The following is a 12,691-nucleotide window of genomic DNA, read 5'->3' on the forward strand; positions in this document are numbered from 1 at the left end:
TCCATTATCCCAGATCTCTGTCTCATTATGGACACTGAACCAAACAAACTTAGGAAGGAAGGGATTATTTTATCTTACATTTCACTCCTGAGTGTTAAAGGAATATAGAATTAGAATTTAGGTGAAGGCTCCAAGCAGAAACCACAGAGGAACTCTTTTTCTGATTTGATACGTTGCTGTTTTTTATTTCATTCTTTTCTTTTCTTTTTTTCCTAATAATTAATTTATTTATTTACAGCTCCCTCTTCTCCTCCCACTTCCACCCTCACATGCCCCTTCCTCCACTAACCGTTCTGCATTTCCACAAAGAAGGGGAAATATTCCAGGGGTAAGAACATAATAATCATACGAATGAGGGACTTGGGGGTAGGAAAGAGGGGGGAGGAGGAAAAGAGGGAGATGGATCAGGTGTGGGAGGAGACTGGGGAGATGTATAGAAGGTCAGGAATTAAAATGAGGTATATAGCAGTGGGATATAGGGAACTGAGGGAGGCCCCCAGAATGTCCCAGATGCCAGAAAAGCGAGATGCTCCCAGGAAGCTACAGTTATGGAATTAGCAGAAATATCCAACAAATACCAAACAGGAAGAAAGAACCTGTAGAGACCATATGGAGACCTGATTGAGGGATGGGACCAGCTCTTGCATGCTCTTTGGTTGGTGGTTCAGGCTCTGTGAGGCCCCATATTTCCAGAACAGTTGTCTCAGTAGGTCTTCCTGTGCTGTTCTTTACCTCTCAGATTCCCTCAATCCTATATCCCACTCTTCTACAAGACTCCCCGAGCCTTCTCTAATATTTGACTCTGGATCCTCTACATCTGTTTCTATCAGCTGCTGGATGAGGTCTCTCGGAAGATAGATATGCTAGGCCACAGTCTGAATGCACAGGAGAGTATCATTAATTGTATCAGGGTTTGGTTATTTCCCAAGGAATGGGTATCAAGTTGGGCAGTCATTGGTTGGCCATTCCTATCATTTCTGCTTCATTTTAATTCAAGTGTTTCTTGTAGACTGGACAAAATTTGTGACAAAGGTATTATAGGTAGGTTGGTGTCCATTTACCTGCACTGGAAGTCCCAAGAGGTGGCCACTTTAGTCTCCGTATCATCACTTTGCAAGAGTCTCAACAAGGGTGAATCCCATAAACACTAGGATCTTCCCCCATTCCAGGTCTCAGGCTGTTCCCAGAGATGCCCTTGTATTGATTTCTTTTCTCTCTCTCAGCCCTTAACTCTACCCCACCACCATCACACTGAATACTCATCCCCATTCCCTTCTTCACCCACTCTTCCACCTATGTCACTCTATTCATCCACCTATGATGCATATTTTATTAATATTCTGAGTGAGATATAAGCATATTAACTTTAGTCTTCCTTGTGACTTAGTTTCTTTGAATCTATGAATTGTAGCATATTTATCCTGTAGTTTATGGCTAGTATCTACTGATAAGTGAATTCATACCATTATGTCTTTCTGGGTCACGGTTATCTTACTTACGATGATATTTTATAGTTCCATCCATTTCCCTGCAAATTTTGTAATGTTTTTGTTTTTATTAGTTGAATAAAAGTCCATTGTTTAGATATACCACATATTCTTTATCCATTTTTCAGTTGAGGGGCATCTAAGTTGTTGCATATATTTTTGCTATGACCAATAAAGCCACTATGAAAATAGTGAAACATGTTTTCTTGTGATTTGGCAGAACATCTTTTAGGTAACACTACATATTTTTCTTTGATTTTTCTGACCCTCAGTACTTGTCTCCTGTCCTTTCCAATACCTAATTCTGTCCCCTCTTTTTTCCCTTCACCTTCTTTCTCCCTCCCAGTTACCTCCAACCATCTACTACCTGTGATTAATTTATTCTCCCTTCTATGTAATTGAAGCATCTACCCTTTGGTCTTCCTTCTTCTTCAACTCCATATGGTTTGTAGGTTTTATCTTGGGTATTCTGAGCTTTTGGTTAATCTGCACTTATCAGTGAGTACATACACTGTGTGATCTTTTGTCTCCCACTTACCTCATTCATAATGGTATTTGCTAGTCCCATCCATTTGCCTGTGAATTTCATGAAGTCATTGTTTTTTGATAGCTGAGTAGTACTCCACTGTGTGAATGTACCACATTTTCCGCATCCATTCTTCTCTTGAAGGACATCTGGGTTATTTCCAGTGTCTGGCTCTTATAAATAAGGGTGCTCTACATAGTTAAGTGTGTGTCCTTGTTATATGTTAGAATATGTTTTGATTGTATATGCAGTAGTGCTATAGCTGAGTTTTCAGGTAGAAGTATATCTAATTTTGTGAGGAACATCCAGATTTATTTCCAATGTGGTTTTATCAGCTTTGGCAACACATATGTAAAACTGAAATGATATAGAAAAGATTTTGTAAACGGTAGATCTATTTTTTTCTTACACTGTCTCACTCCAAAAGTGATTTATAGAATATCAAGGTTAACAAAACACAAGCATGCCTCTAATCTCAGCATTCAGGAGGCAGAGACAAATGAATTTGAGTCCCTGTCAATCTGTTCTACAGAGAGCCTTCCAGGACAGCTAGACTAGCACATAAAAAAGCTATCTGAAAACAAATAAACAAAACCAAAGAAACAAAAACAAACAAAACCACCACACCAGAAAACAGAAAACTATTCAGGACAACAGGCCATTAAAATGACACCATCTCTGAATACATGGAACCTGAACATGGAGAAAACTAGAGTGGAATTAACAAGTTAGCAGATATGTACATGGATCCTCAATTAAAACACATTACTGTATCAGTAGTAATTGGCCTGAGTTTGACCATTTGGTTACAGTTGTATAATATAAAGTGTTGTCCCTGGAAAATATTGAGGGACATGTGTGCCTTTTTTGTTTGTTTCTTTGGTTTTATGACATAGGATCCTACTATATTCATTTTTCAGCAATCATGTCTTAGTTTTCTAATTTTTAGTATCACAGTGTAAGCCACTACATTTAGCAAACTTCAAGTATTACCACCTTTTCTATAAGACCTCAACTTAACACAGATGGAGTAAAGTGAGAAGATAGGACAAGTAATGCCTTGGGTGAAAGATATTCTGCATTTCTTTGAACTATCCTTGCAACTCTTCACCAAACTTGATATTATATTTTTGGACAAATTAAATGTTTTTAACAAGTAGAAAAAATTCTACATGAAACAAAAATCAAAAAACAAAACAAAACAAAACAAAATGGTAATCAATGAACGTGAGAAATCAAAATCAACAATTCACATCATCTCTTAATTGGGTTTTAAATTAAGACAATTTAACTTATCAATAAAGAAATCTCAGGCTGTTTATTATGGTTTATTATTTAGTTTTATCATAGTTTAAGAAAGCAGAAATATCAGAATTGTCAAGGATTTGGCACAAAGTGTGTCCATGCACGAGAGGAGATGTGTCCTGTCTCCAACAGGAAGGAAAGTAGTCTCTGTTCTATTAAGTCAGATTCCAGATTCATGTCTGTTTGCACAGCAGACTATGTTCTGTAATCAAAATAATTGTTTGTTAGTAGTCGCAAATTATTACAGGAAACAAGTAAGGATCAACACAATTCATTTTTACCTTTTACTCTTGTTGGAGAATTAACCTGGAAATTTATCCAGTCTCTTTCCACAAATGCAGGGGTAGCAATTTTCACAGTTAGTATTTTCTAGTCTTGTTTTAGATAAAAATACACATCCTCCAGACGTAAAATTGACTTTCCTTATGTTCAAGTCATTGAAGGACAAAAACAAAAGTCGGCAACTGTTTAATATTGAACATTCACTGAAATAAGTCATGATTTAAAAAATTCTATTGGCGGAAGTATACAAAATACAGAATTGTTTATCTAAAGTTCATCACCAAAATGTTTTATTTTCTCTCAGCTCATTATAAGAAATGGTCTCTTGAATACACCAAAACTCTACATTTCATTTCACACTAAAATTTTTTGATCAGCAGATAAATCTGATTTTTGATATTCCAAAGAATGATCTTACCTAAACCTGATGTCACATTTATATTTTGTTAAAAAAAATGCTAGAACACAGTAAAACACATGTGTGTTTATGTTTGTGTTGTAAGGAGAGAGGGGAGGTTTGAAATATAGTTACAGATGAAGGCTTGCAACTAATAATGTTTCCCATTCTTCCTGCCTACCTCATAGCTAAAGAGTCTTCACAGAAACGTGATAATCTACTGAATTCCCTGTATGCAACAGAACTCTGATATCTGCAAGATGTTGTAATAGAGACCACAAATATCCTTTTGTTTAAAATGCAGTTGAATAAAACAATAAATTAGACCACAGAGCAAATTACCATCAAAACAGAAGGACTGTGCATTATGGGCCACTGAGCTACAAAGCAAAATATGAAGTAAAAAGGTTATTAATAATTGATAATTAAGATCCTCTTGTATCAATCAACAGAAATGAGATTTCTCCTCAGGTTGAGGTCTTAGCAGGACTTGAACAAATCTCAAACAGTTAAGGAAGCACTGTTGCTCTTTTATCCCCTAAGAGAGGAAGCTGACTAAAGAATGCATTCAAAATGGAAATCCTCAATAAAATATCCAGCCAGGCATTGTAGGACATAATCCATCATTCCAGTTTTGAGGGGATCAAGGTAGAGGGGTCACAGTTCAAAGCTAACTTTCAATACATAGGGAGTTTTAGACTAGTCTGGTTAATGAGACTCTGTCAGAGGAGAGAAAGTGAATAAAATTCACCAAAACCATCTGGGACCTAGACTTCAAAAAGACGAGTCTTCACCAAACACCAAAACCAAAACAACAACAACAACAACAACAACAAAAACAACAACAACAACAAAAACAACAACAACAACAAAAACAACAAAAACAACAACAACAAAAACACTCTGAATTTTGGCTTTAGGATGAAGAGAAGTGGAATATTCAAATTTACCAAATTTAGGAATGTTAAATACATGGAAGATAAATTAAACCAAGTTGCTTGTTGAGCAAAGAAGAAGTAACATACATTAGGAATGACTGAGTACATTAAATCAGCCATGAGATATGCCCATGGGTTTACTCAAATAATATCACTCATATGTCAAACATGGGCAAAAAGAAGTTCCAAGCAGACACCAAGTGTTCACAAAAAATAGTAAATAAAAAGAAATAACATGTATTATTATTATCATATTATATCATATATATCATATTATATTAATACGTATCAGTGACTTGCATGACAGCTTTTACAACTGTCAAAAATTCATAATTGTCAGAGTTTAGAACTACCCTTTATGTTGACATATGAATAGAAAAATATTGTGGAAAATTTGTGCAATACAAAAATGCTTTGTAAGAAGAAAAATATGGGGAGAAGAAAGCAATCACATAGGGTAAGACTGGGAGGGACCTGGAAGAGAAAGTGGGCAGGAAAAGTTGGAAGAGGTGGGGGAAAAGTACTGAAATCCATGAGGGTCAGCAGAAAGAATGGAAACAGGCAACCTCAGGAAGTAGGAGGTTAGGGGGACCTTCCAGAGTGTACCAAAGACCTGGGAGGCAAGAGACTTTCAGGAATGTAAAGGAGGGACCTTAGTAGGGAGAGGCCCTACAGTAGGGAGAGGGAACTTGTAGTGCCCTCCTCCAGCAGAAAGTCAGGACATCAATGGGGGAGGGGTTGCCATTCCACAGTCAAAACTCTGACCCATAATTGTTCCTGTCTAAAAAAACTTCAGGAATGGAAATGGAGAGGAACTTGAAGTAAAGAAAGTCCAGAGACAGGCCCAAAGTGGGATCCAACTCAAGGGGAGGCCCAAGGCTTGACACTATCACTGAGGTTATGGAGCACTCACAAAAAGAGACCTATCATTACTGCACTCTGGAAGACCAACAAGCAGCTGAAAGAGCCAGATGCAGATATTTGCAGCCAATCAATGGACAGAAGCTGCTGAACCCTGTACTTGAATTAGGGAAAAGCTTGAAGAAGCTGAGGAGGAGGGAGACTCTGTATTAGAACCAGCAGTTTCTATTGCATGCAGGGGAATCCTTTGGGTATATACCCAGGAGAGGTATAGCACGGTCCTCCGGAAGTGTCATGTCCAGTTTTGTGAGGAACCACCAGACTGATTTCCAAAGTGGTTGTACCATCTTACACCCTCACCAGCAGTGGAGGAGTGTCCCTCTTTCTCCACATCCTTGCCAACACCTGCTGTCTCCTGAGTTTTTGACCTTAGCCATTCTGACTGGTGTAAGGTGAAATCTCAGGGTTGTTTTGATTTGCATTTCCCTAATGACTAAAGATGTTGAGCACTTCTTAAGGTGCCTCATGGACATCTGAATTTCTTCAGGTGAAAATTCTTTGTTTAGATCTTTACCCCATTTTTAATAGGATTAATTGGTTCCCTGGGGTACCCAAAGGATTCCCCTGCATGCAATAAAGACACATGCTCCATTATGTGAATAGCAGCCTTATTTACAATAGCCAGAAGCTGGAAAGAACCCAGATGTCCCTCAAGGGAGGAATGGATACAGAAAATGTGGTATATTTACACAATGGAATACTACGCAGCAATTAGAAAAAATGAATTCACAAAAATTTTAGGCAAATGGTTTGATCTGGAAAATATCATCCTAAGTGAGGAAACCCAATCACTAAAGAATACACATGGAATGCAGTCTCTGATAAGTGGATATTAATTAGCCCAGAAGCCCTGAATACCCAAGGCACAAATTGCATAACAAATGACTCAGGGTGCTGATCCTGGAAAGGACTGATCTAGCACTGGAAGGGAATATAAGGACAGAGAAATAGGAGGGAGGTGATTGGAGAATGGAGGGAGAGAAGAAGGTTTATGGGACATATGGGGAGGGGAAATCTAGGAAATGGGAAATCATTTGGAATGTAAACAAAGAATATAGAAAAATGTGGTATATCTACACAATGGAGTACTATTCAGCCATTAGAAACAACGAATTCATGAAATTCTTAGGCAAATGGATGGAGCTAGAGAATATCATACTCAGTGAGGTAACCCAGACTCAAAAGGTGAATCATGGTATGCACTCACTAATAAGTGGATATTAACCTAGAAAACTGGAATACCCAAAACATAATCCACACATCAAGTGAGGTACAAGAAGAAAGGAGGAGTGGCCCCTGGTCCTGGAAAGACTCAGTGAAACAGTATTCAGCAAAACCAGAACGGGGAAGTGGGAAGGGGTGGGTGGGAGGACAGGGGAAGAGAAGGGGGCTTACGGGACTTTCGGGGAGTGGGGGGGCTAGAAAAGGGGAAATCATTTGAAATGTAAATAAATTATATCAAATAAAAAAATTAAAAAAAAAGAAAATTAAAATATTTAAAAAAAAAAAAAAGAACCAGCAGTTTCAATTAACCTGGACCCATGAGGTCTCTCAAACATTGGGCCTCCAAATAGGCAGCATATGCCAGTTGATATGAGGCCCCAACATACATACAGTAGAGGACTGCCAGGTCTAAGTTCAACCAGAGAGAAGGTTTTCACCTAACTCTCAAAAGACTAGAGGCCCCAGAGAGTTTAGAGGTCTGGTGGGGGTGGGGAAGAACCTCACAGAGACAGGGGACAGGAAAGAAGTATGGAAAGTGGAACAATCAGAGTGTGAACTCCCAGCAGAGTAAAATCTGGAGTGTAACATAAATACATACATACATACATACATACATACATACATACATATGTACATAAATAAATAAATGATAAAAATAAAGACAATGAAACACTGATCTAAGAAAACACCTCAAGTTAGCTTAAACATCATAGTAATGACAATAATAGTGAAAAACAGATCAAATCCCAAATCTTTACATATTATATGACACTCTGCACCAGGCCAACCTTATTTAGAGTGCAAGAAAGCACATGTCCCTGTAAAAGCTCATGTCCAAGTGGATCAAGGACATCCACTTCAAAACCAAATACACTGAATGTAATAGAAGAGAAAGTGGGGGGAAAGTCTTGAACACATGGGCACAGGGGAAAGTTCCTGAACAGTATACCAATAACTTATGCTCTGAGATCAATAATCAACAAATGGAACCTCATAAAATTACAAAGCTTCTTTAAAGCAAAGGACATTGTCAATAGGAAAAATCAGCAATCAACAGATTGGCGAACTATCTTTACCAATCCTACATCTAATAGAGGGCTAATATTTAATATATACAAAGAATTCAAGAAGTTATACTCCAGAGAAACAAACCCTATTAAGAATGTGGTACAGAGCTAAACATAGAATTCTCAACTGAGGAATGCCAAATGGCTGAGAAACTCCTAAAGAAATGATCAATATCCTTAGTGGGAAATGCAAATCAAAACAACCCAGAGATTCCACCTCAAACAAGTCAGAATGGCTAAGATCAGCAAATGCTGTCAAGGATGTGGAGACAGTAGAACACTCTCCTCTATTGTTGGTGGGATTGCAAGCTGGTACAACCACTCTGGAAATCAGTCTGGCAGTTCCTCAGAAAATTGTACATAGTGCTATTGAGGATCAGCTACACCACTCCTGGACATATACCCAGAATATGATCCAACATTGAATAAACACTCATGCTCCACTATATTCATAGCAGCCACATTTATAATAGCAACAAGCTGGAAACAACCCAGATGTCCCTCAACAGAGAAATTGATACAGAAAATGTGGTACATGTATGCAATGGATAATACTTAGCTATTAAAAACATCAACTTCATGAAATTCACAGACAAATGGATGGAACTAGAAAATATCCTGAGTGACGTAATTCAGTCCCAAAAGAACACACATGGTATGTATTTAATGACATCTAATATCCACTGACAAGTGGATATTAGCTCAAAAAGCTCAGAAAAACCAAGATACAATTCACAGACCCTATGAAGGACAAGAAGAAGGAAGAACAAAGTGTGGATGCTTCCGTGCTTCTTAGAAGTGGGAGCAAAATACTTACAGGAGGAAATATGGAGACAAAGTGTGCAACAGAGACTGAAGGAAAGGCCATCCAGAGACTGCCCCATCTGGGGATACATCCCATATACAGTTACCAAACCGTATGCTGTTGGAAATTGCTTGCTGACAGCAACCTGATGTAGCTGTCTCCTGAGAGGCTCTGCCAGAGTCTGACAAATACAGAGGAGAATGCAGCCAACCATGGGACTGAACGAGGGGTCCCTGATGGAGGAGTTGGAGAAGGGATTGTAGGATCTGAGGGCATTTGCAGTCCTGTGGGGTGAGCAACTCTGTCAATTTGTCAGACTACCCCAGAGCTCCAAAGGACTGAACCACCAACCAAAGAATACAGATGGAGAGACCCATGACTCTGGCCACATATGTGGCAGAAGATGTCCTTGTTGGACATCATGGGGAGAAATGGCCTTCGGTCCTGTGGGGATTTGATGCCCCAGTGTAGGGGAATGCCAGGGTGGGAAGGTGGAAGTGGGTGCATGGGTGAGCACCCTAATAGAGGAAGGAGGAAGGGGATAGGATAGGGTTTCTGGTGAAGAGACTTGGAAAGGGAATGACATTTGAAATATAAAGAATATATATGTCAGAAATTCAAAGCATATTTTTTTAAATACAGTGAATTTGTACCAGGCTAGCCTAATGAGAATTTATGTCAAAGAATACCAAACAAATGTAGACATCAAACAAGTTCCTTAAAGCTGAAATGGCAAAGGGATAAAACTTTAACAAATGTGTACCTTATTTTAACCTTGGATTTAAACCAGGGAGAAACAGTATTTAGATTTGTCCTAGGAGCAAAATGGGAAGATAAATTAAACTAAGTTGGCCATCAATAACAGACAGGAGAGGGGAGATACATTAGAAATTAGTGGCCACTCCTTTGTTCTTCTTGGACAACATTTAATATGGGCCTGTTGATAGAAGCCAATAAAGAGGAAATGCAAAATCACTTAAAGAAATACAGGAGAACTTGGGTCAACAGGAAGAAGAAATGTAACCAAAAAAAATATCCAGAAAAAACAAAAACATGACTCTGAGATGTTTGCAGTCTTAAACCACTTTTGATCAGTTCCTTGAAAATACAACTTCTCTCTATAACACTTGTTCAGGCCATGCCTTATGCAACTTATCGTTACCCATGAGATCCATAGAAAATCATATAAACCATGGGAAATAAGAAAAGCCTTTGCACACAATCCTCCCAATTTTCACATCAGAGTTGGTGTATGCAGGGTTCAGAAACTCACAGTTTGGATGAGACATTGTCAGACCATGCCCATTTGCTTTTTATATTGTCATATTTCAATCCAATCCAGTAACTGTCTGGAATAACCTGGATCTGAAGGAACTTCTGGAAAGGAAAGAATACAGTTTAATATGAATTTCTATCTGCTGAGAGAAGAACAGGCAGGAAATGTTCCCAGCATTCTTGTGGCAGTCTCTGAGGTCCTGTCCTCCCACCCCTCAGTCAATAGATCCACCTCAAGAACAAGTTATGCTATTCTTGGGCAAATGCCCAAAAGATATGCCACAATCCTGCAAAGACACTTGAATGTTCATAGCACTTTTATTCATAATATCCAGAAAGTGGAAACAACTTAGATGTCCCTCAACTGAATAATTGATAAGGAATATGGTATATCTATACAATGGGATACTATTCAGCTGTAAAAATTAAAGGCATCATCCCCACTGCCATCTTTGCTCTCAGTGGGACAGGACTGGTAGCTCTAAGTACTGAGATATCCCAAGTACAAAATCTCTTGGGACACAGACCTCTAGGCTTGTACCAGTGCCTAAGACCTGGGAAGCTCTACAGTTCATCTGTGTGCCAGCCTGTAGTGTGTCCTTTGCCCTGCAGAGTAATCAGCACTTGGAAGAGCTCCCTGCCACCATCTTTACTCCCATGGACAGGATAGGCAGCTCCATGTAAACAGAGACAACCCCGAGTTATAACATTGGTTGGGGCAAGGCACACCAGGGCTCCAACAGCACCCAAGAGTAGGGCAGCCCATCAGTAATCTGTGCCAGGAGAAACCCAGCCATACAGAGGAGCAGAAATAGCCTTATAGGTTTATAGGAGGTTCAAGCACCAGACAAGTAAAACAGGTCCAACTAACGCCAGAGATAACTAGATGGCAAAAGAGAAAAGCAGGAACGTTACTAATAGAAATCAAGGCAATATGGCAGCATTTGAACCCAATTCTCCAACAGCAGCAAGTCCTGGATGCCCCAACATACCAGAAAAACAAGATTTGGATTTGTGTTCCTGTTAGAGAAACACAAGTAGGACATAAATAAATCTCTTAAAGAAACACAGGAGAAAATGGATAAAAAGGTAGAAACCCTGACAAGGGAAACACAAAAATCATTTAAAGAAATGCAGGACAATATGGGCCTGTTGATAGAAGCCAATAAAGAGGAAATGCAAAAATCACTTAAAGAAATACAGGAGAACTTGGGTCAACAGGAAGAAGAAATGAAAGAGGAAACACAAAAATCACTTAAAGAATTACAGGAAAACACAAACAAACAAGTGAGGGAACTGAGCAAAGCAATCCACGATCTAAAAACAGAAGTAGAAACAACTAGGAAATCACAAAGGGAGACAATTTTGGAGATAGAAAGCCTTCAGAAGAAATCACGGGTCATAGATGCCAACATCTATCAACAACAGAATAGAAGAGATAGAAGAAAGAATATCAGATGCTGAAGATACCATAGAAAGCATTGACTCTACAGTCAAAGAAAATGCAAAATGCAAAAAGCTTGCATTCCAAAACATCCAGGAAATCCAGATCACAATGTCAAGACCAAATCTAAGTTTTAGAGGTACAGATGAGAGTGAAGATTTACAACTGAAAGGGCCAGCAAATATTTTCAACAATATTGGGGAAGAAAACTTCCATAACCAAAGAGAGAGATGCCCATGGACATAGAAGAAGCCTACAGAACTCCAAAGAGACTGGACCAGAACAGAACTACCTCCCATCACATAATAATCAAACCCACAAATGTACTAAACAAAGAAAAAATACTAAAGGCAGTAAGAGAAAAAGGCCAAGTAACATAAAGAAGGACCTATCAGAATTACACCAGACATCTCACTAAAAACCATGAAAGCTAGAAGATTCTGGACAGATCTCATGCAGACTCTAAGAGAACACAAATGTCAGCCAAGACTACTATACCCAGAAAAACTCTCAATCACCATAGATGGAGAAACCAAGATATTCCATGACAAAACCAAATTTAAACAATAGCTTTCCACAAACCCAGCCCTACAAAGGATAATAGATGGAAAACACCAATAGAAGGAGGGAAACTACACCCTGGAAAAAGCTAGATAGTAACCTTCTTTCATCAAACCCAAAGGAAGATAACCACTCAAACATAAAAATAACTTTAAAAATAACAGGAAGTAATAATCACTATTGGTTAATATCCTTTAACATCAATGGACTCAATTCCCCAATAAAAAGACCTCTACTAACAGACTGGATAAATAAACAGGACCCTACATTTTGCTGTTTACAGGAAACACACCTCAGTGTCAAAGACAAACACTGCCTCAGGATAAAAGGCTGGAAAACAATTTAACAAGCACATGGTCTTAGGAAAAAAGTCAGAGTACTGATTCTAATATCAGATAAAATTGACCTCCAACCTAAAATCATCAAAATGGACACAGAAAGATTCTTCTTACTGGTCAA

At 38.6% G+C, this 12,691-nt stretch overlaps 3 protein-coding genes across 26 annotated transcripts in view; all 3 read right to left on the reverse strand.

Moving 5' to 3' along the window:
* Positions 1 to 12,691, reverse strand: part of LOC127679301 (killer cell lectin-like receptor 5) — a 403,713-nt gene that overhangs the window by 229,386 nt on the left and 161,636 nt on the right. For 2 of the 23 annotated variants that reach the window (XM_052175057.1, XM_052175055.1), the window contains exon 8: positions 3,499 to 3,520. The exons of the other annotated variants lie outside the window; for them this stretch is intronic. The gene's annotated coding sequence lies outside the window, so the exon portion shown is untranslated. Of the gene's footprint in view, positions 1 to 3,498; positions 3,521 to 12,691 lie in introns of those variants that run through there. 23 annotated transcript variants of the gene reach the window in all.
* LOC127679309 (killer cell lectin-like receptor 5) overlaps positions 1 to 12,691 on the reverse strand; it is a 46,287-nt gene that overhangs the window by 19,237 nt on the left and 14,359 nt on the right. The window contains exons 6-8 of one of the 2 annotated variants that reach the window (XM_052175078.1): positions 10,226 to 10,329; positions 3,600 to 3,740; positions 3,435 to 3,520 (exon numbers count right to left, since the gene is read on the reverse strand). In XM_052175078.1, the coding sequence (XP_052031038.1) occupies positions 3,620 to 3,740; positions 10,226 to 10,329 (225 nt within the window). In that variant the 3' untranslated portion in view covers positions 3,435 to 3,520; positions 3,600 to 3,619. Of the gene's footprint in view, positions 1 to 3,434; positions 3,521 to 3,599; positions 3,741 to 10,225; positions 10,330 to 12,691 lie in introns of those variants that run through there. The other variant, XM_052175079.1, reaches the window with a different exon arrangement.
* The window catches only part of LOC127679308 (killer cell lectin-like receptor 4), a 47,905-nt gene continuing 38,681 nt past the window's right edge, over positions 3,468 to 12,691 (reverse strand). The window contains exon 8 of the mRNA XM_052175077.1: positions 3,468 to 3,520. The gene's annotated coding sequence lies outside the window, so the exon portion shown is untranslated. The remainder of the gene's footprint in view (positions 3,521 to 12,691) is intronic.

This window comes from Apodemus sylvaticus, chromosome 2 (genome assembly GCF_947179515.1).
Source record: "Apodemus sylvaticus chromosome 2, mApoSyl1.1, whole genome shotgun sequence".
Classification (NCBI taxonomy): domain Eukaryota; kingdom Metazoa; phylum Chordata; class Mammalia; order Rodentia; family Muridae; genus Apodemus; species Apodemus sylvaticus.